Source organism: Oncorhynchus keta, chromosome 23 (genome assembly GCF_023373465.1).
Source record: "Oncorhynchus keta strain PuntledgeMale-10-30-2019 chromosome 23, Oket_V2, whole genome shotgun sequence".
NCBI classification, from domain to species: Eukaryota; Metazoa; Chordata; class Actinopteri; order Salmoniformes; family Salmonidae; genus Oncorhynchus; species Oncorhynchus keta.
The window spans coordinates 12,057,885-12,077,247 of NC_068443.1; the positions used below are offsets into that span (position 1 = coordinate 12,057,885).

General features: G+C 42.4%; 2 protein-coding genes across 3 annotated transcripts; one reads left to right on the top strand and one right to left on the bottom strand.

Moving 5' to 3' along the window:
• Positions 1 to 316: 316 nt before the first annotated feature.
• Positions 317 to 4,326, bottom strand: armc6 (armadillo repeat containing 6). Its single transcript, XM_035799386.2, has 8 exons — positions 4,249 to 4,326; positions 3,756 to 3,918; positions 3,526 to 3,602; positions 2,845 to 3,403; positions 2,574 to 2,719; positions 1,835 to 1,966; positions 1,579 to 1,716; positions 317 to 1,428 (listed from the first exon to the last, which is right to left on the bottom strand). Exons 2-8 carry the CDS (start codon positions 3,874 to 3,876, stop codon positions 1,213 to 1,215), a joined length of 1,389 nt encoding a protein of 462 aa, XP_035655279.1. The 5' UTR covers positions 3,877 to 3,918; positions 4,249 to 4,326; the 3' UTR covers positions 317 to 1,212.
• Positions 4,327 to 6,869: 2,543 nt separating this feature from the next.
• LOC118401795 (MAU2 chromatid cohesion factor homolog) lies at positions 6,870 to 18,978 on the top strand. 2 transcript variants are annotated; one of them, XM_035799389.2, is made up of 19 exons: positions 6,870 to 7,226; positions 7,474 to 7,491; positions 7,671 to 7,736; positions 8,147 to 8,242; positions 8,445 to 8,539; positions 8,698 to 8,725; positions 9,075 to 9,230; positions 13,096 to 13,242; positions 13,336 to 13,426; positions 13,591 to 13,694; positions 13,775 to 13,852; positions 13,982 to 14,047; positions 14,160 to 14,243; positions 14,346 to 14,395; positions 14,489 to 14,566; positions 14,738 to 14,849; positions 14,981 to 15,071; positions 15,142 to 15,269; positions 15,636 to 18,978. In XM_035799389.2, the coding sequence occupies exons 1-19, from the start codon at positions 6,993 to 6,995 to the stop codon at positions 15,711 to 15,713; spliced, it is 1,800 nt and encodes a 599-aa protein (XP_035655282.1). In that variant the 5' UTR covers positions 6,870 to 6,992; the 3' UTR covers positions 15,714 to 18,978. The 2 variants fall into 2 exon arrangements, with proteins under 2 accessions (XP_035655282.1, XP_035655280.1); XM_035799387.2 differs by having other exon boundaries at positions 6,871 to 7,226; positions 13,982 to 14,056.
• The last annotated feature ends 385 nt before the right edge of the window (positions 18,979 to 19,363 follow it).

Here is a 19,363-nt window from a genome sequence, read left to right on the forward strand (position 1 = left end):
TCTATTTAAGATTAATTTTGACTCCGTCTCCAACTGACATCAATGCATATTACATTTTTTACTTAAATGGAAGTTAGAATTCACTCCCAAATGCATCATTGCACTTGAACTGCATGAGCATTCAGCAGTGTACCGGTGTCTACTTTTCTTTCTCCCCTCTCGCTCACACAAATACATGCAGACACGGGTAGAACACCCTCAAGCCAATGGACAGTCTAAATCAGACATACGTCAGATTTCATAATGTTTTAGATTCATTTTGTGCAGCTGCAAAGAGATGACCTAGTTTAGATCAGCAAAAAAAAAACCGCAGACATTATGAATCAGTTGGTTTTAATACACTGCTCATGTGCCCGTCTCTCTGAGGAAAAGGCATGTATCAGAATTTATAGTTTCCTACTATAACAGGAGACAAACAGGTGGACTTAAAAATGGACACTTTAAGAGTAAAAGTGTTGCAAGGTTGGGGTCAAACTGAAGTCAATATTTGAAAAAAGGTACTCTATTTTAAATTAATTGAATTACTTACTTGAACTTCTAATTTAACCCACCCGCAGAGTATTATTAAGGAATGTTTGGAGGGGGAAAAAACATGTTATGCACATTAAAATCTAAAATGTCCAACTCAGCAAAGAAACAATTTGGGAGTACAGGCAAAAGCCACATTACAATGAAGCTGCACAGAGAGAACGGAGTGCAAGAAAGCATGTTTGCAATCAATTAAGTACACTTCAAGACTTTATAATAGACCTGGTAAATAAAACGAAAACTTTTCAGGATTTAAAACTTCAATTCTGATGAAAGAAAATGGCTATAAAAGTGAAAATACAACTAATAACCACAAAAATATTTACAGTAAATAATAATACATTTATAAACATTACAAGTCCAACAGCTTTATCCCCCCTCTGTACTCCTTCATACAACTCTGCTTCCCAGGCATATCAGAAACTTGATGAGGCCATTTACTAGGATTAGCAGTTTTATTGACTGTGTTCAGGTGTTCTGAGTGTAGTGGTCCCCAACCCTGGTTCTGGAGAGCTGCAGAGTGTGTGAGCTTTTATTACGGCTTTGAATTGACACGTGTCCTGTTCAAATTAGCAGTAAATTAAATCAACCAAGGTTGTTATAGCTGGGCTGGAACAAAAGCATGCACCTCCTGTACATCCTCCAGACCAGGGTGGGTGACCGAGGGCCTTTCAGACCTTAATGTCAATCTCTGGTGAGGCTGCCCTTCTTGCCCGTCCACAGCTCTCGGAGCTCTACCTGGCAGCCAAGGTCCCTGAGGGCAGCTTTTGCCAGGTCGCCACAGTCCCGGTGGGCCGCCAGAGCCTGGGCGATGAGGGCCTCTGCTCCCATCTCCAGGATGGGCTGGTTGAAGTGAGTCATGCGCGCCACCAGGTTCCTCAGCAGCATACATCCTTGTTTCTGGGGAACACACACACACAGAGAGACAGACAAAGAAAGAGAGAGAGATGGTATTACATAAAGATGGCAGGCTAAAGAAGGCTTGATCACCAGTTATAACCCTATGTAGTGCCCATGGGGAACTGATTCCTTCTTGTATCCTCGTATTACCTGCACATTGACCTCATCAGGATGGGTCTTCATAGCCAGCAGAGCCGCCAGCGCACCGCCTTCCTCCATAATGACTTGGCAGTTGTTGGGTTTGCGCAGAGCAACGACAGAGAGAGCAGCACAGCCCTGCTCACACACCTAGACAGGAGAGATGGGCACAACATAAAAGCCACAAAAATGTATAACATGTTTAAACAATAAAGACTTATGAAATAATTTGTCAAAGTCAGTCAACTGCATGAAATGAAAGGCTCACCTGAGCATTGCCCATGTGTCTGTTCATGGCGATGACGATGAGCTGTACTCCACCGGCATTTGTGACAGCATCCTTCACATCATCATTTCCTGCAATGGCCCTCAGAGCACTGAGTACCTGCCTTGTGAGCTCCTGGAAGGGACGTGAACTAGTTAGTGAGCAATTCAGATAACCACAAGTCAAAACAATGTCATGTAATAAAAAAAGACAGAAATGTCATCTGAAGTAGTCTTTTTTTGGGGGGGGGGGGGTTTCTCCTCTGGGATCCCCAAACTTTTACATATTTTGCTTTAACCCTGAACTAGCACACCTGGGGTGTATTCATTAGGGGTCTCCCGAGTGGCGGAGTGGTCTAAGACAGAGGCGTCATTGCAGTACCTGGTTCGAATCCAGGCTGCATCACATCCGGCTGTGATTGTGCGCCACCCTATGGGACTCCCAATTGACCCAGTGTCGTCCGGGCCGACATTGTAAGTATTTGTTCTTAACTGCCTTGTCTAGTTAAATAAATGTTCAATAACAACAAATAAAACAATTCAGACAGGTTCCTCCCCGTTTCGTTGCTTGCTTCTATTTGGTTTCTAGTGAAGACTAATGAAATCATTTGTCAAAAACAGTCACTTGATGACAGGTTGAATATGCTAGTTGTGGAATAGTTCAAATACATGGAATGGTTGGGGGTCCACAAGGAGAGGTTTGAAAAAGGCTGGTCTGAGGCACTTTTGTCAGCATAACTTACCTGGGACTCATAACTGTCTGCCAGCAGGGTCATCATGAACTTTAACCCTCCCAGGTCACAGATGTCCTGACAGAACTCGTTCCTCACAGCCAGGCTGGACAGAGTAGCACACAGCACACTGAGGACAGGGGTATTCTCTGGGTGTGCTGAGAGGGAGAAAAGAAACATGGAAGAGGTGATTCACCAATAATAAAACATGTGAACCTACCATCCTGAATACTCAAAGATATCATTATCTTTCATAGTATCTTCCCTTGGACATTTCTATTACCTTTAGCAGCCTCCACAATAACTTTCAACCCATTGTGTTCCATAACAATCATCTTGGCGTGTTCGTGAGCCTGTCCAAAAGGAACTCTTATGTCATCGTCAAAGGTCATGTACCGGAGGGCATTACAGGCCTCTTTGACCAGATCAGAGCGTCCAGTGTGTCGCTTGATGGTACCGGTCAGCAACGGCAGCACTCCAGCCTTCACCAAATCCTGCCTGTTCTGCTCGTGCTTCAAACAGAAATGGCGGACCGTACGGATGGCAACTAACATCAGTGCAGGGTCTGTCTGGTACATGCCAAGGATGCTCACAAGGAGATCCTTGCCCTCCGAGTCAAGGAGGTCTGGCTGGCCATCTGTCAGAGCGGCTAGGGCAGAGAGTGCGGCCAGCAGAGCCTCCTGTTCATCCAGAGTCGTTCTACAGCAGGAGATGATTGTAGGATAGGCATCTTTCTGGGCTGCCAGGTGCCTCTGGGCGAAGCCGAGAGAACACTGCTCAGTGAAGCGTTTCAGATCTGCAGCCATACTACTGTCAGATGCTATTTGAAGGGATTCAAGGGCCTGTAAATAGAAACGGTACAGAGCTGTGGCATGATGGGTGGCATCCTGTACAATGAAATGTAATGCACTTGGTGATGACTTATGTTGTGTTGTCATCTGCGCAGAACATACTCCGTACCAACCTGAAGGACCTCATGCTCCTCTGTTTGGTGATCACCTGCTGTCGGCACAGTTTTCACTATACAGCTGAGGTCAACCCCTGGGGAATATGGAGGAAAAACAGAGAAGGGAGATTCATCCAGGATCAGGGGGTTTATCTTATACATTGTCTATCATACGGTTGAGTTACAATAGGTGTGTATGTTGCTCCTACAATGTCAGATTCAGATCAAATCAGGTAACGTTAGTATACCTTGAGACTCAAACTGTTCTACCGCTTCTCTTAAGGCCTCCGCAGTGTCCATGTCGAACTCATCGATGTTTTCCTTGACCACCGCATCGAAGGTCTCCTGTGTGATCCTGCGACAGGCCATGTCTGCAACGCTCAGCTCAACTCGAAGAGACGAAGACCAAGACTGAAATGCAATTAAACGATTGCAAAATCAGAAAGGACCCAACATAGTCTACTCCAACATGATTATTGTTGTGGGCTGTGTGTTGCTGGTGACACAAACGTCAGATAACAACCGCCTGCTTAAAGATAGCACGCGTACTAGCTAGCTACACCCCTAGCTAGCTAGCTCAACTTAGCCATCAGCACACAAAGATAGATACCGGTATCTAGCGAACTATTTTTCAGATAGCTGAGATGCTTTAAGAAGACGTTTAGACATACGTTTCTAATGTGTTAACTTAGAATAGAATTACCGGGAACTTCACAAAATAACAGATCATGTATCACTTACCACCGCCCAGTGGCTGTGCTGCTGATAATGGGCACGTTTGAGTGGTAAGGTAACCGACTAAATAAATGTCGGGTGGGGGTAGAACAGACATAGTCTGTCCAGAACAGACTATGGGAGGCACACAGTACTACATAGATATAGTCATGGCTACAAGGAACTCTATTCCACATAAGGTAACTGATGCAAGCAGGAAAAATCAGATAAAAATCCACCTTATGGAACAGCATGGACTGTGAAGAGAAACCCGTACACCGTAATAATGTGAGTGGAATCATACATTTTGTGTTGTGGATATCTGGTGGTGTGACAGTGTTATATGAAGTACTGTTTTGTTTTATGTGTAATATAAATGTCAATGTGTTTGGACCTCAGGAAGAGTAGCTGCTGCCTTGAACGGAGTCAAAAATGTGGTTTCTATATGTTTGAAACCATGCCACCCTACTCTAGCCATTACCACGAGCACATCCTCCCCGATTAAGGTGCCACCAATCTTTTGTTGTGTCAGTAAAATGAATGGAGGCAGAAGCACCTTTATGAGCAAGTATTGATATAATAACCATTATATTGAAGTAAACTTGGATTTTTTAATTTATTTAAAATTTAACCTTTATTTAACTAGGCAAGTCAGTTAAGAACACATTGTTATTTACAATGAGGGCCTAGGAACAGTGGGTTAACTGCCTTGTTCAGGGGCAGAATGACACCATATGTTGTGTGATCATCCCACCACGACTATGGAAACCATGCAGTTTATTAGGCTACAGATTAAATAATTAATGAAGAATTTAACAGGGTGGTGAAAGTGCAAGGTGAGCTTGATGCTTTTCCCACCACGACTTTTTGATAAAGCATGCAGTTTATTATTAGGCTACAGATGAAATAAAGTTATGATGAACTAACTTCACAGGGTGCTGAAAAGGCAAGGTGATGAGTTTAATGCTTTTTTCCAATAAATATTGAGGGTCTGATTCTGGTGACATGATGATCGACGCTGTTTTGTCTGCTGTTTGACAAATATTCTTGCTTCTTATCCATAATAATTTCATCATGTAGGCTATACGTGCGCTCTAGCTAACAGCGCGCAGATACCGCTGTTGGCTAGCGCACACTTGCCAATACCAGAGTGGACACACTCGCTATATAATGCCAACATTTTTTGTGAGAAAACCATCAGTAGAGTTGAAAATGCGATGGAAACCCATTTAACTTGTATGTTTTTTTTCGGTACATGAGAATTTAACAGCAAAATGTATTTTTGTGTGGACTATGTCAACAGGTCAATATGATGGAAACATCTCTGATGGGAAAATGTGCACATTGTTTTTATGCAGATTTTTGAATAATTGCATGAAAATCTGTCACAAATTAAATGGAAACCTAGATACTAACCACGAAACAGAAAGTTTTGGTACAATTGTATTATTATTATATATTATTAGGCAACAGATTAAATGATTTATGATGAACTTTGCAGGGTGGTGAAAGTGTGTATTTTGATGCTGCTTTCCAATACATATTGAGGGTCTTATTCTGATGACATGATGATCAATGCTTGACAAATAAAAACATGATCACTTGTATCCATAATAATCTCATCATGTAGACGAGCCTATCCGCACAGTCTACACACACTGTATCTGTTGTTGGTTAGAGTGCACGTGGCAAGCCCAGAGTAGGCACATGTGCTATTTAACACAACAGTTTTTATGACAAAACCATCAGTAAATCATCAGAGTTGAAAATGTGATGGAAACCCATTTAACCCAAAAATCACTTTTATTTGTATATATGTACTGTACACACGAACTGGCTCCTGTTTCAGTCATGTATTTGGTGACTGTATTTCTTGTGGGTCAAAAAAAATACAAATAATGATTGGTTGACAATAGAGCCTCCCACAACACAGGTGATGGCTGCAGGATGAAGTTGGTGAAGAGCAACTGCAGAAACTTGCAGTCAAAATGTCATGACCTTTGATCACATTATTTTTCATTAAAGTACATGCAGTCGACATGTAGGTGCAAGTGTCACGGGTAAGGGATCCATCTTTTGTCAAATTAATGTCCTAACCTTAACATAATGCGTAAATTCTCCTTACCTGCTATGAAAAGTCAAATCTGATGTTAATTTGACAAAAGCTGGATCCCTTTGAAAGAGAGTGACTAACGATGGTCAAAGACTTGACAAAAGTGATCCGCTCGAACGCGCCCAATGAATCAAACCCAACTGGGGAGATTACGCAAATAACGTCACAGCGTGGAAGCCGATATTGCTGGAATTGATTGCTACGTTATTATACTGTAAATAGTTAAACATGTACGCAAGTCCTTCAAATAAATCGTTTCGGCTCGGTTGAGCTTTCATAAAATAAAAATGTTCCGCATACTTTTTTTCTAGTTCTGTTAAAATACTATTCACTGCTGGAAGTCAAAGATAATCCATACAATATACAAATATTGGACTCAGGTAAACATATTTAGTCAAGCTATATCACTTTTACAAATGATAAATAAATCAACTGCATGTCCCAAGATGCAAGGGATCTCCGTGATCGCTGCCATTGAAATCGCGTGGGGTCGCTTGCTCCTACGCGCAGATCCAGGATCAGCTGACCATTTCCCAACCTAACCATAGCAATCAGAAGTCAGAGAGCATAACCGATCCTAGATCAGCGCTCTGGAGCAAACTCGCTGAACAACGGCAGTGGTGCGATAGCGACTGTTGATGTTTTTGTTGTCAGTAAGATGGCGACAAGCGGAGAGGCCCCGGAATCTTGGTACCTAGCTCTGCTCGGCTTTGCGGAACATTTTCGCACCTCAAGTCCTCCGAAGATCCGTCTCTGCGTTCACTGTCTGCAGGCGGTGTTTCAGTTCAAGCCGCCGCAGAGGGTCGAGGCCCGAACTCATCTCCAGCTGGGCTCGGTACTCTACCACCACACCAAGAACACCGAACTCGCCCGAAGCCACTTGGAGAAAGCGGTAAGCATTCCCCAGAAACTCCGTGGATGTGTTTTAAAGGGGAGGGAAAAGGAAGGCCGCAGCTTTGGCAAAGCTGTGGGTGTGTTGTTGATCAGAAAAGTGGACGAGAGTGGTTGATTATCAGTAAGGATATTTAATTATCGCGCGTCAGCTTATAATAATTGTTGGGACATCAATCAAACAATGCAACATTGCATGTACTAAACAGATATTGAAACTAATTTTCGCATTCTGTCCCCCCCCATAGTGGTTCATATCACAACAAGTATCCTTTCGCGTGTGTGTGTGTGTGTGTGTGTGTGTGTGTGTGTGTGTGATAGAGAGAGAGCATGCATCTACCTGAACAAATGTTTACCATGTCTCCATGCCCCGTACGTTTCTTTTTCTTCATTGATGCTAGTGTTATCATGCAGAAAAATACATTTCCTTTACAAGTAATACCAGATCCCTCAGTTTGAAGATGTCAAATTCGAGGCAGCAAGTCTTCTGTCAGAACTGTATTGCCAACAGGTAAGTGTAGTATTGTTCTCATTTCCAACCTGTGGCCCACCTTCACCTTGCACTATTACCTGAATTCAATCAAATGTCAGTGTAAACATGCCTTGCATATCTGTTCACATGTTTATCTCAGCATTTTTGTTTGTCAACCTTTTGTAAGACAAAATATCATACTCCATTATTTTGGCTTTGGCTGTTATGTCATCATAAAATAGGCCTAATCGGTAATCCTTGCGTTGTCTTCTCCCTCATTAAGCTGCTTTTGCATGTAAGTGAACTCTGAAACAGTAAGATTAACTAGGATATGTTAGTTGGTTTAGCAAACACTTCTGATTTGTAGTGTCCTATACAGTATTGTTGTAAAAGTTATTTATTTAAGTCAATGAACTGATGATTATCTCTGATCTGGTCTTTCTTTGAAGAATCTGGTTGATTCGGCAAAGCCCTTGCTGCGGAAGGCCATCCAGATCTCCCAGCAAACTCCCTACTGGCACTGCAGATTGCTTTTCCAACTGGCGGTAAGTCAACCTAACAACCGGACCTGATAACCCAATCTGTAAAATGACTGAAATTTAAAAATTCAAATCAGTTCTGAAGTCGAGGTTCACAGAAATGTATTTAGCTGTTATTCACCTCAATTTACATCTATATGGGTCATTATTTACTTGTCTTAAATAGTGGATAAAAGTTTTCTTGTCCTTTTTATTTATTTTTCTTCAGCAACTGCACACACTGGAGAAGGATCTGGTGTCAGCTTGTGACCTCCTGGGGGTAGGGGCAGAGTATACCAGGGTAGTGGGCTCTGAATATACCAGGTAGTGTATCATGGTAGAACACAATACAAGTAAAACAGTTTAACAGTTCTAGTAATGTCTGTACTTTATCAAGGTGTTGTTTTACTGCCCTGAGGACTAGTGCTGTGGTCTGGTCAGGTAATGTTACTGATATCCTTGTTTTCTTTCTTCCTGCACAGAGCTCTCTTTCTGTTGAGTAAAGGAATGGTAAGTTAAGAAATATACTAACCATGTCAAGACATTCTCTCATGACGATGAATTAAAATCGAATAATGATAAAACTAACTAAATTCAATATTCAATTCTGCTGAAACCACTTAGACCATTGCTGTTTTTTAATGAATGTCTTGATGGCCACCTAAAAAAATGAAACAAATGCTTATTTTTGCAATGTTTACTTACTTACCTGCATTAATAGTCACTAGCGGATAGACATTATTGTAATGGAAGTTTGAGGCATCCTACTTGAATAATTTGAAAGAAAAATATATTTTTAGGGACAAAATTGTGCTGGTTTTAAGAAGAGTGAAATGTCGCCCTGTGTGTTTGTCTAAAGCTGCTGCTGATGGAGAGGAAGCTGGGGGAAGTGCATCCTCTGTTGACTCTGTGTGGGACCATCGTGGAGAACTGGCAGGGAAACCCCATCCAGAAGGAGTCTCTCAGGGTGTTCTTCCTGGTGCTGCAGGTCACACACTACCTGGACGCTGGACAGGTACAGAATCAGAATCACCTTTATACGCCAAGTACATTTACACATACCCGGAATTTGACTTGAAGTAGACAGAATATAGACAGGAATTTACACAATCTACATACAGTATTTACAGAGCCTTGCAAAAGTATTCATCCCCTTGACTTTTTTCCTCTTTTGTTGCATTACAACCTGTAATTAAAATTGATTTGGGTTTCATGTGATGGACATGCACAAAGCAGTCCAAATTGGTCAAGTGAAATAAAATATCTTGTTTCACAAAATTCAACAACAAAAAATATGGAAAAGTGGTGTGTGCATATGTATTCACCTCCCCTTTGCATATGTATTCACCTCCCCTTTGCATATGTATTCACCTCCCCTTTGCATATGTATTCACCTCCCCTTTGCATATGTATTCACCTCCCCTTTGCATATGTATTCACCTCCCCTTTGCATATGTATTCACCTCCCCTTTGCTATGAAGCCCCTAAATAAGATCTGGTGCAACCAATTACCTTCAGAAGTCATATTTGTTAGATTGCTCACAGGTGGACTTTATTTTAGTGTCACATGATCTGTCACATCTCAGTATATATAAACCTGTTCTGAAAGGCCCCAGAGTCTGCAACACCACTAAGCAAAGGGCACCATGAAGACCATGGAGTTCTCCAAACAGGTCAGGGACAGAGTTGTGGAGAAGTACAGATCAGGGTTGGGTTAAATAAAAATATCTGAAACTTTGAACATCCCACGGAGCACCATTAAATCTATTATTAAAAAATGTAAAGAATATGGCACCACAACAAACCTGCCAAGAGAGGGGTGCCAACCAAAACTCACAGACCAGGCAAGGAGGGCATTAATCAGAGAGGCAACAAAGAGACCAAAGATTACCCTGAAGGAGCTTCAAAGCTCCACAGTGGAGATTGGAGTATCTGTCCATAGGACCACTTTAAACCGTATACTCCACAGAGCTGGGCCAGAAAAAAGCCACTCGGGTGGCGCAGTGGTCTAGGGCACTGCATCGCAGAGACTTTGGGTTCGCGCCCAGGCTCTGTCGCAGCCGGCCGCGACCGGGATGTCCGTGGGGCGACGCACAATTGGCCTAGTGTCGTCCGGGTTAGGGAGGGTTTGGCCGGTAGGGATATCCTTGTCTCATCGCGCACTAGCAACTCCTGTGGCGGGCCGGGAGCAGTGCGCGCTAACCAGGTCGCCGGATGCACAGTGTTTCCTCTGACACATTGGTGCGGCTGGCTTCCGGGTTGGATGCATGCTGTATTAAGAAGCAGTGCGGCTTGGTTGGGTTGTGTTTCGGAGGACACATGGCTTTCGACCTTCGTCTCTCCCGAACCAGTACGGAAGTTGTAGCGATGAGACAAGATAGTAACTGCTAACAATTGGATACCACAAAATTGGGGAGAAAAGGGGGTAAAATAAAACAAATTAAAGGAATGATGGATGGCGCTAAATACAGGGAAATTCTTGAAGGAAACCTGTTTCAGTCTTCCAGAGATTTGAGACTGGGATGGAGGTTCACCTTCCAGCAGGACAATGACCCTAAGCATACTGCTAAAGCAACACTCGAGTGGTTTAAGGGGAAACATTTAAATGTCTTGGAATGGCCAGACCTCAATCCAATTGAGAATCTGTGGTATGACTTAAAGATTGCTGTACACCAGCGGAACCCATCCAATTTGAAGTAGTTGGAGCAGTTTTGCCTTGAAGTATGGGAAAAAATCCCAGTGGCTAGATGTGCTAAGCTTATAAAGACATACCCCAAGAGACTTGCAGCTGTAATTGTTGCGAAAGGTAGCTCTACAAAATATTGACTTTGGGGGGGTGAATAGTTATGCACGCTCAAGTTTTCTGTTTTTATTTCTTGTTTGTTTCACACACAAAAAATTGCATCTTCAAGGTGGTAGGCATGTTGTGTAAATCAAATGATTACAACCCCCCCAAATTTTTTTTATTCCAGGTTGTAAGGTAACAAAATAGGAAAAATGCCAAGGGGGGGTGAATACTTTCGCAAGCCACTGTAAAATATAGATACGGTAGACCTCACTCACTTGGCAGACGTGGGATAATGCCTGAGTTTTTATGAAGTCTTGATTATGTGGTCCATGGTCACAAAATAAAAAGATACGGGGCTGTTAAAAATGTACAGTTGAAGTTGGAAGTTTACATACACCGTAGCCAAATACATTTAAACTCAGTTTTTCACAATTCCTGACATTTAATCCGAGTAAAAATTCCATGTTTTAGGTCAGTTAGGTCAACACTTTATTTTAAGAATGTGAAATTATTTATTTAAGCTTTTATTTATTTCATCACATTCCCAGTGGGTCAAATGTTTGCATACACTCAATTAGTATTTGGTAGCTTTGCCTTTTACATTGTTTAACTTGGGTCAAACATTTCGGGTAGCCTTCCACAAGCTTTCCACTTTAAGTTGGGTGAATTTTGGCCCATTTCCTCCTGACAGAGCTGGTGTAACTGAGTCAGGTTTGTAGGCCTCCTTGCTCGCACATGCTTTTTCAGTTCTTCCCACATATTTTCTATGGGATTGAGGTTAGGACTTTGTGATGGACACTCCAATACCTTGACTTTGTTTGTCCTTAAACCTTTTTGCCACAACTTTAGAAGTATGCTTGGGGTCATTGTCCATTTGGTAGACCCATTTGCGAACAAGCTTTGACTTGTCTTGAGATGTTGCTTCAATATATCCAAATTATTTTCCTCCCTCATGCGGCATTTAACTTGTTCATGATGCCATCTATTTTGGGAAGTGCACCAGTCCTTCCTGCAGCAAAGCACCACCACAACATGATGCTGCCATCCCCGTGCTTCACGGTTGGTATGGTGTTCTTCGACTTGCAAGCCTCCCCCTTTTTCCTCCAAACATAACGATGGTCATTATGGCCAAACAGTTCTATTTTTGTTTAATCAGACCAGAGGACATTTCTCCAAAAAGTATGATCTTTGTCCCCATGAACAGTTGCAAACCGTAGTTTGGCTTTTTTGTGGCGGTTTTGGAGCAGTGGCTTCTTCCTTGCTGAGCAGCCTTTCAGGTTATGTCGATATAGGACTAGTTTTACTGTGGATATAGATACTTTTGTACCTGTTTCCTCCAGCATCTTCACAAGGTCCTTTACTGTTATTCTTGGATTGATTATCACTTTTCGCACCAAAGTACATTCATCTCTAGGAGACGGAACGCGTCTCCTTCCTGAGCGGTATGATGACTGCGTGGTCCCATGGTGTTTATACTTGCAAACTACTATTTGTACAGATGAACATGGTACCTTCAGGCATTTTGAAACTACTCCCAAGGATAAACCAAGCTTGTGGAGGTCTTTTTCTGAGGTCTTCGCTGATTTCTTTTGATTTGCCCATGATGTCAAGCAAAGAGGCACCGAGTTTGAAGGTAGGCCTTGAAATACATCCACAGGTACACCTCCAACTGACTCAAATGATGTCAATTAGCCTATCAGAAGCTTCTAAAGCCATGACATCATTTTCTGGAATTTTCCAAGCTGTTTAAAGGCACAGTCAATTTAGTGTGCCTTCTGGAATTGTGAAATAATCTGTCTGTAAACAATTGTTGGAAAAATTACTTGTCATGCGCAAAGTAGATTTCCTAACCGACTTACCAAAACGATAGTTTGTTAACAATAAATTTGTGACGTGGTTGAAAAACACTTAGGTTGGAGTCATTACAACTTGTATGTAAACTTCTGACCTCAACTGTATAAAATAGGACTTAATTAACACGGCAAGATTTAGGAGCAATATGCACGCAGAGATGAAGTCATCATACAATTCCAGATGTAATCCCAGTTGAAAAGGCACATAACCGATGTAATAAATATCTTTGGGCTGATAGGTGAAGAGTGTGAAGCCGTGTCTGAAGCAGCTGCAGCAGTGCATCCAGACCATCTCTACACTCCACGACGATGAGATCCTACCCAGTAACCCTGCCGACCTGTTCCACTGGCTGCCCAAGGAGCACATGTGTGTCCTCGTCTACCTGGTGGGATACAGCTACTGCAAGTGCCCTTTGACCTCTATTGGTCATATTGTTCTTGTCACGACAGACTTTACTTACTTGTTTTTCTTCCAACAGGTGACAGTCATGCACTCCATGCAAGCAGGCTACCTGGAGAAGGCCCAGAAATACACAGACAAAGCTCTCATGCAGCTGGAAAAGCTCAAAAGTAAGTCAATGGAATCCTCACCATAGAATTACATATGGAGGTCATTTAAAAGGATCTCTGTGATCCTCACCCTCTCTCAATCTCCCAGTGATTTTTCAGCTGTAGAAGTATTGTGGTTGTCAGTGACTTTCTGTTGCTGTTGATGATATTGATGTGTTTTCCAGTGCTGGACTCCAGCCCCATCCTCTCCACATTCCAAGTCATTCTGCTGGAGCACATCATCATGTGCCGACTCGTCACTGGTCACAAGGCCACTGCATTGCAAGAGGTAGGGAACATGCTTAACATACACATGAATTCATGGAAACGGATAGATTTTCGTCATGCTGATGGTTTCCCTGTTCTCAGATCTCTCAGGTGTGTCAGCTGTGTGCACAGTCTCCCAGGTTATTCACCAACCATGCATCCCAGCTACACACCCTGCTAGTGAGTAGCTTTCTAGCCTTGGATTTCTATTTCTTATATCTGTACTTTCCAGTGGACAGGTAGTTGTTCTGTTATGATTTTCTATGTTGTGCCGATCACCTCCCTCGTCACTGTTGTGGTCTGTTCCAGGGTCTGTACTGTCTCTCAGTGAACTGCATGGATAACGCTGAGGCGCAGTTCACTGCTGCCCTGCGGGTGAGTGACGTGAGTGTGTCTACTAAGATATCTATTGGCAAAATTAGTAACCTCCTCAGTTTGATATTTATGTGTGTGTTAATTGAAATACATCTGTGTTTCACTCTTCCAGCTGACGACGCACCAGGAACTGTGGGCGTTCATTGTAACCAACCTGGCCAGCGTCTATATCAGGGAGGGCAACAGGGACCAGGAGGTCAGAGGGCATCTGGGGTGCATTCAGGATAGCAGGGTAGTTGTATGTGATGAATGTGAGTTCTTCACCTGACGTAATATGTCCCTGTTTCTGTTATAACAGCTTTATAACCTGTTGGAGAGGATAAATCCTGATCACAACTTCCCTGTCAGGTAAGAAAGTGTTTGTATGTTTATCTATGTATTTTTGCAATCTTGCGATTGATGTTTGATTCTAAATGGACTCCTCTACTCCTCCCGTTCCAGCTCTCATTGTCTGCGAGCAGCAGCCTTCTACATCCGTGGACTGCTCTCTTTCTTCCAGGGACGCTATAATGAGGCCAAGTAAGTTCAACCATGGCTCACCAGAAACTATTTCTTGATGGACATCTCCATTACATCACATACAAATTATATCTTCACACGTTTAGAATACCTGCTCAGTTGGAAAGAAAGCTGAAGAGCGCGACTGTGAAACATTAACAAAAACGTGTTAGTGACTGTGTGTCGCGTTAGGCGGTTCCTGAGGGAGACTCTGAAGATGTCCAATGCTGAAGACCTGAATCGTCTGACTGCATGCTCTCTGGTCCTACTGGGGCATATCTTCTACGTGCTGGGGAACCACCGGGTGAGATCACATCACAGGGCTCTCCAGGATCATATTGCAGTGTTTCCAAAAGCACATAATTTCTCGGAGCAATGCTAGGAGGTGTGATTGAATCTGAACCATGCATTTGGTTCTGTCTGTGTTTCCGCCAGGAGAGTAACAACATGGTGGTCCCAGCCATGCAGCTGGCCAGCAAGATCCCTGATATGTCAGTCCAGCTCTGGTCCTCTGCTCTGCTCAAGGGTAAGGCAACACCTGTCTGTGTGTGTCTGTTTTTGAGATGTACTGACTGAAATGACTGTTCTCCCTGTAGATCTGAACAAGGCATGTGGGAACACGATAGATGCCCATGAAGCAGCTCAGATGCACCAGAACTTCTCCCAGCAGCTCCTGCAGGACCACATCGCTGCCTGCAGCCTCCCTGAGCACAACCTCATCAGTGTATGATTCATCAATCACTCAGTCTTTATAACCCATGCACAGCCTTCCAAAGCATAACTTCATTTGGATAAGAACTGATCAATCAGTATATCAGTTAGTCATCCATCAATATCTTTGTACTGCACCATGGTGAATATTTATACACAGAAAATACACAACAAGTACATGCACAGTTAGAGGAATTATTTTTTTATTAGGATCATCATTAGCTGACACCATGACGATAGCTTGTCTTCCTGCGGTCCGACACATAGCGAAAAATACTTTACAGACAAATTACTTTATAATTGACATTTAACAAGTAGACATTCCAGCTAGGGGAATGAGTGTTAGACAGTGAGCTGACAAGACTGTGTGTTGTTGCAGTGGACGGATGGACCTCCTCCAGTGGGTCAGTTCCAGGCCCAGAATGGACCCTCTACCAGCCTGGCCAGCCTGCTCTAAGCACCACCACACCATGAGAGAGAGTGTGAGAGAAAGGAAGGGAAAGGTAGAAGAGGGATAGAGATGTGAAGGGGCAGACTGGTATGCCGCTGATCTGCATACAGCCTGGATGCTGGTTTGTTTCAGTATTGACCAGTTTCATTGTAGTTACTATGCCAACGAGCATAGCTAACCAATGCTGAAACAATACTACATATTTTATCTAGAATTCTAAAGATTTTAACTTGTTCTTTCAACGGTAGGACCTTTTTAGTGGGAGGGTGGTGGGACACGCAAAAGGTGTTTATCTTTAGGTGGTGAGATGAGAGAGAACTGAGCTTACACCTACCTCAGAGAGACTGCCACTGGGCACTGCATTAGCAGGGCGTACACATAATGAAACTATGCACCTTTATAGAGTTGAAATGTAACGTGATGAGTAACCTGGAGTAGAAGCTAGCTTTTTGGTCTAGCTGGCGGTATGAATGGTTGACATTGAATGGCTGACAACTAAGGTACCATAGAAGGTTTTCACACACAGAGTTGTGCCCCGAACTCAAGGCAGGACAATAATCCAGTTGAAGAAAGAAGACCATCTCTGTGACACTGTAGCGACCTGAGATAGAACCTAACCATCGTTTAAAGTTCTACACTTTGTCCCCCAACTTTCATTGTTGTCAAGCTCCTAACAACGGTCCTGGAGTGGGAAGTTAAGACATTGGATTGGGTGAATATTTTAATATCATTTTCTTTTTTAAGTCAATAATAATTTTTAATGGCAAGTTGAATTTGGGAGGCAATGTTTGCACCCATTTTTTTTTTCAGTAGGCGGTAACAAAACTAAAACTACATTTTATCTAGATACAGTGCCTGTGGAAAGTATTCAGCAAACCCTTTGCTTTGAGACTTCAAATTGAGCTCAGGTGCGTCCTGTTTCCATTGATTGTCCTTGGAATGTTTCATCAACTTGATTAGAGTCCACCTGTTGTAAATTCAATTGATTGGACATGATTTGGAAAGGGACACACCTGTTTATATAAGGTCCTGCAGTTGACAGTGCATGTCAGAGCAAAAACCAAGCCATGAGATCAAAATTGTCTGTAGAGCTCCGGAACAGGATTGTGTCGGCACAGATCTGGGGAAGGGTACCAAAAAATATATGCAGCATTGAAGGTCCCCAAGAAGACAGTGGCCTCCTTCATTCTTAAATGGAAAAAGTTTGGAACCACCAAGACTCTTCCTAGAGCTGGCTGCCTGACCAAACTGAGCAATAGGGGGAGAAGGGCTTTGGTTAGGGAGGTGACCAAGAACCCAGAGTTCCTCTGTGGAGATGGGAGAACCTTCCAGAAGGACGACCATCTCTGCAGCACTCCACCAATCACTCCACCTTTATGGTAGAGTGGCCAGATGGAAGCCTCTCTTCAGTAAAAGGCACATGACAGCCCGCTTGGAGTTTGCCAAAAGGCATCTAAAAGACGAACACCATGAGAGACAAGATTCTCTTGTCTTATGAAACCAAGATTTAACTCTTTGGCCTGAATGCCAAGTGTCACGTCAGGATGAAACCTGGCACCATCCCTACGGTGAAACGTAGTTTTAGCATCATCGTGCTGTGGGGACGTTTTTCAGCGGCAGGGACTGGAAGACTAGTCAGGTTTGAGGCAAAGATGAATGGAGCAAAATACAGGGAGACGCTTGATGAAAACCTGCTTCAGTGCGCGCAGCTCCCCCGACTGGAGTGAAGGTTCACCTTCCATCAGGACAATGACCCTAAGCACACAGACAAGACAACGCAGGAGTGGCTTCGGGACAAGTCTGAATGTCCTTGAATGGCCCAGCTAGAGCCCATACTTGAACTAAATCGAATATCTCTGGAGAGACCTGAAAATAGCTGTGTAGCAATGCTCCCTATCCAATCTGACAGAGTTTGAGAGGATCAGCAGAGAAGAATGGGAGAAACTCCCCAAATACAGGTGTGCCAAGCTTGTAGCGTCATACCCAAGAAGACTCAGGGCTGTAATCGCTGCCAAAGGTGCTTTAAAAAAAAGTTGAAAAAAATGTTTTTGATTTGTCATTATGGGATATTGTGATGAGGGCGGCAGGGTAGCCTAGTGGTTAGAGCGTTGGGCTAGTAACCGAAAGGTTGCGAGACTGAATCTGCCGTTCTGCCCCTGAACAAGGCAGTTAACCCACAGTTCCTAGGCCGTCATTGAAAATAAGAATTTGTTCTTAACTGACTTGCCTAGTAAAATAAAGGAAAAATAAAAAATGAGGGGGAAAGATACGATTTCATCAATTTTAGAATAAGGCGAGTGATTAACAAAATGTGGTAAAAGTCAAGGGGTCTGAATACTTTCCGACTGCACTGTATGTTATTCCTACTCATATTTTCCCTTTTGTTCCACCGTTTGTTATTTACCTTGTAAATCTCCCTGTATTTTCGACATCTAAAAGGTATTGTCCCCCTGAAAACTCCCAAGTGCAACCAGAGAGAGGCACTGCAGAGTCATTTTTGAGCAACCTGTTGGTGACATGGCAGAGAACACTTGTATTATTTTACAGAACTGTTTAACGAGTAAGGGTTTGTCAACTATCAAATCTATCACCAACTTTTTCAAGAATAACACACTTCTTAATCACTCTGTAATTATATTTGATTGTCATTGTATTGTATCACAATGCAGACTTATTTTAGCAGCCATATAAACAAGAATGCTTTGCAAATATTTCCCTCTTTATTTTTAACAAATGAATCCATTTATTCTATTTTGTAAAGTTTGACTATTTATATACCATGTTTGACCATATTATATCGGTTTCACTATTTATTTTTGCAGGTATGTTTTTGTATAGATATGGCAGAAAATATAACTGTTTTGTGACCTTTTTCCCCAATGTGTATTTTTATGTTTCTTATGAATGATTTAAACATGTAAATACTAGGTTTGGTCAGTTGTGAAACAAAATGCTCGAGCTACGGCGACTGCCTTGTGTTTTTATTTTAACGTCTACGTTATACTACAACGTTATAATAGGTTGGTTACCCTGCTCATTACAGTGTTTTAGAATTCTGGTTTTGTGTTTTTATTTTAACGTCTACGTTATACTACAACGTTATAATAGGTTGGTTACCCTGCTCATTACAGTGTTTTAGAATTCTGGTTTTGTGTTTTTATTTTAACGTCTACGTTGTACTACAAGGTTATAATAGGTTGGTTACCCTGCTCATTACAGTATTTTAGAATTCTGGTTTTGTGTTTTTAAATAAAAGATTTCTTTCAACACATCAAGACTTAAAAAAAAAAGAAGATAATTGTAGAAACAATATGAAGTTCTCTTTTGCATCAACTGTATTTTATGCTGATCTGAACATTCCAACTCAATACGTTATCATCTTCAACTTTGATTTGTCCAGAGCATTGATCCTGATGCATAACATCTAACTGCTCTATTCAACCCATGGAACACACACACATATGTGACAAATTTGATATGTGACACTCAAAATGCTTATTTTCACGTTTATGCTTAAAGGCACATTTATGCCCTCAATATACAGTACGTGGGAAGATGTGTGACGACGTTTTCCCTTTGAATGAAACTTGTTGTTGGGATTATGCAGTTAATGGGTGTGGGGATTGTCGCTGCATTGGATTTTTGTCATTTAGCAT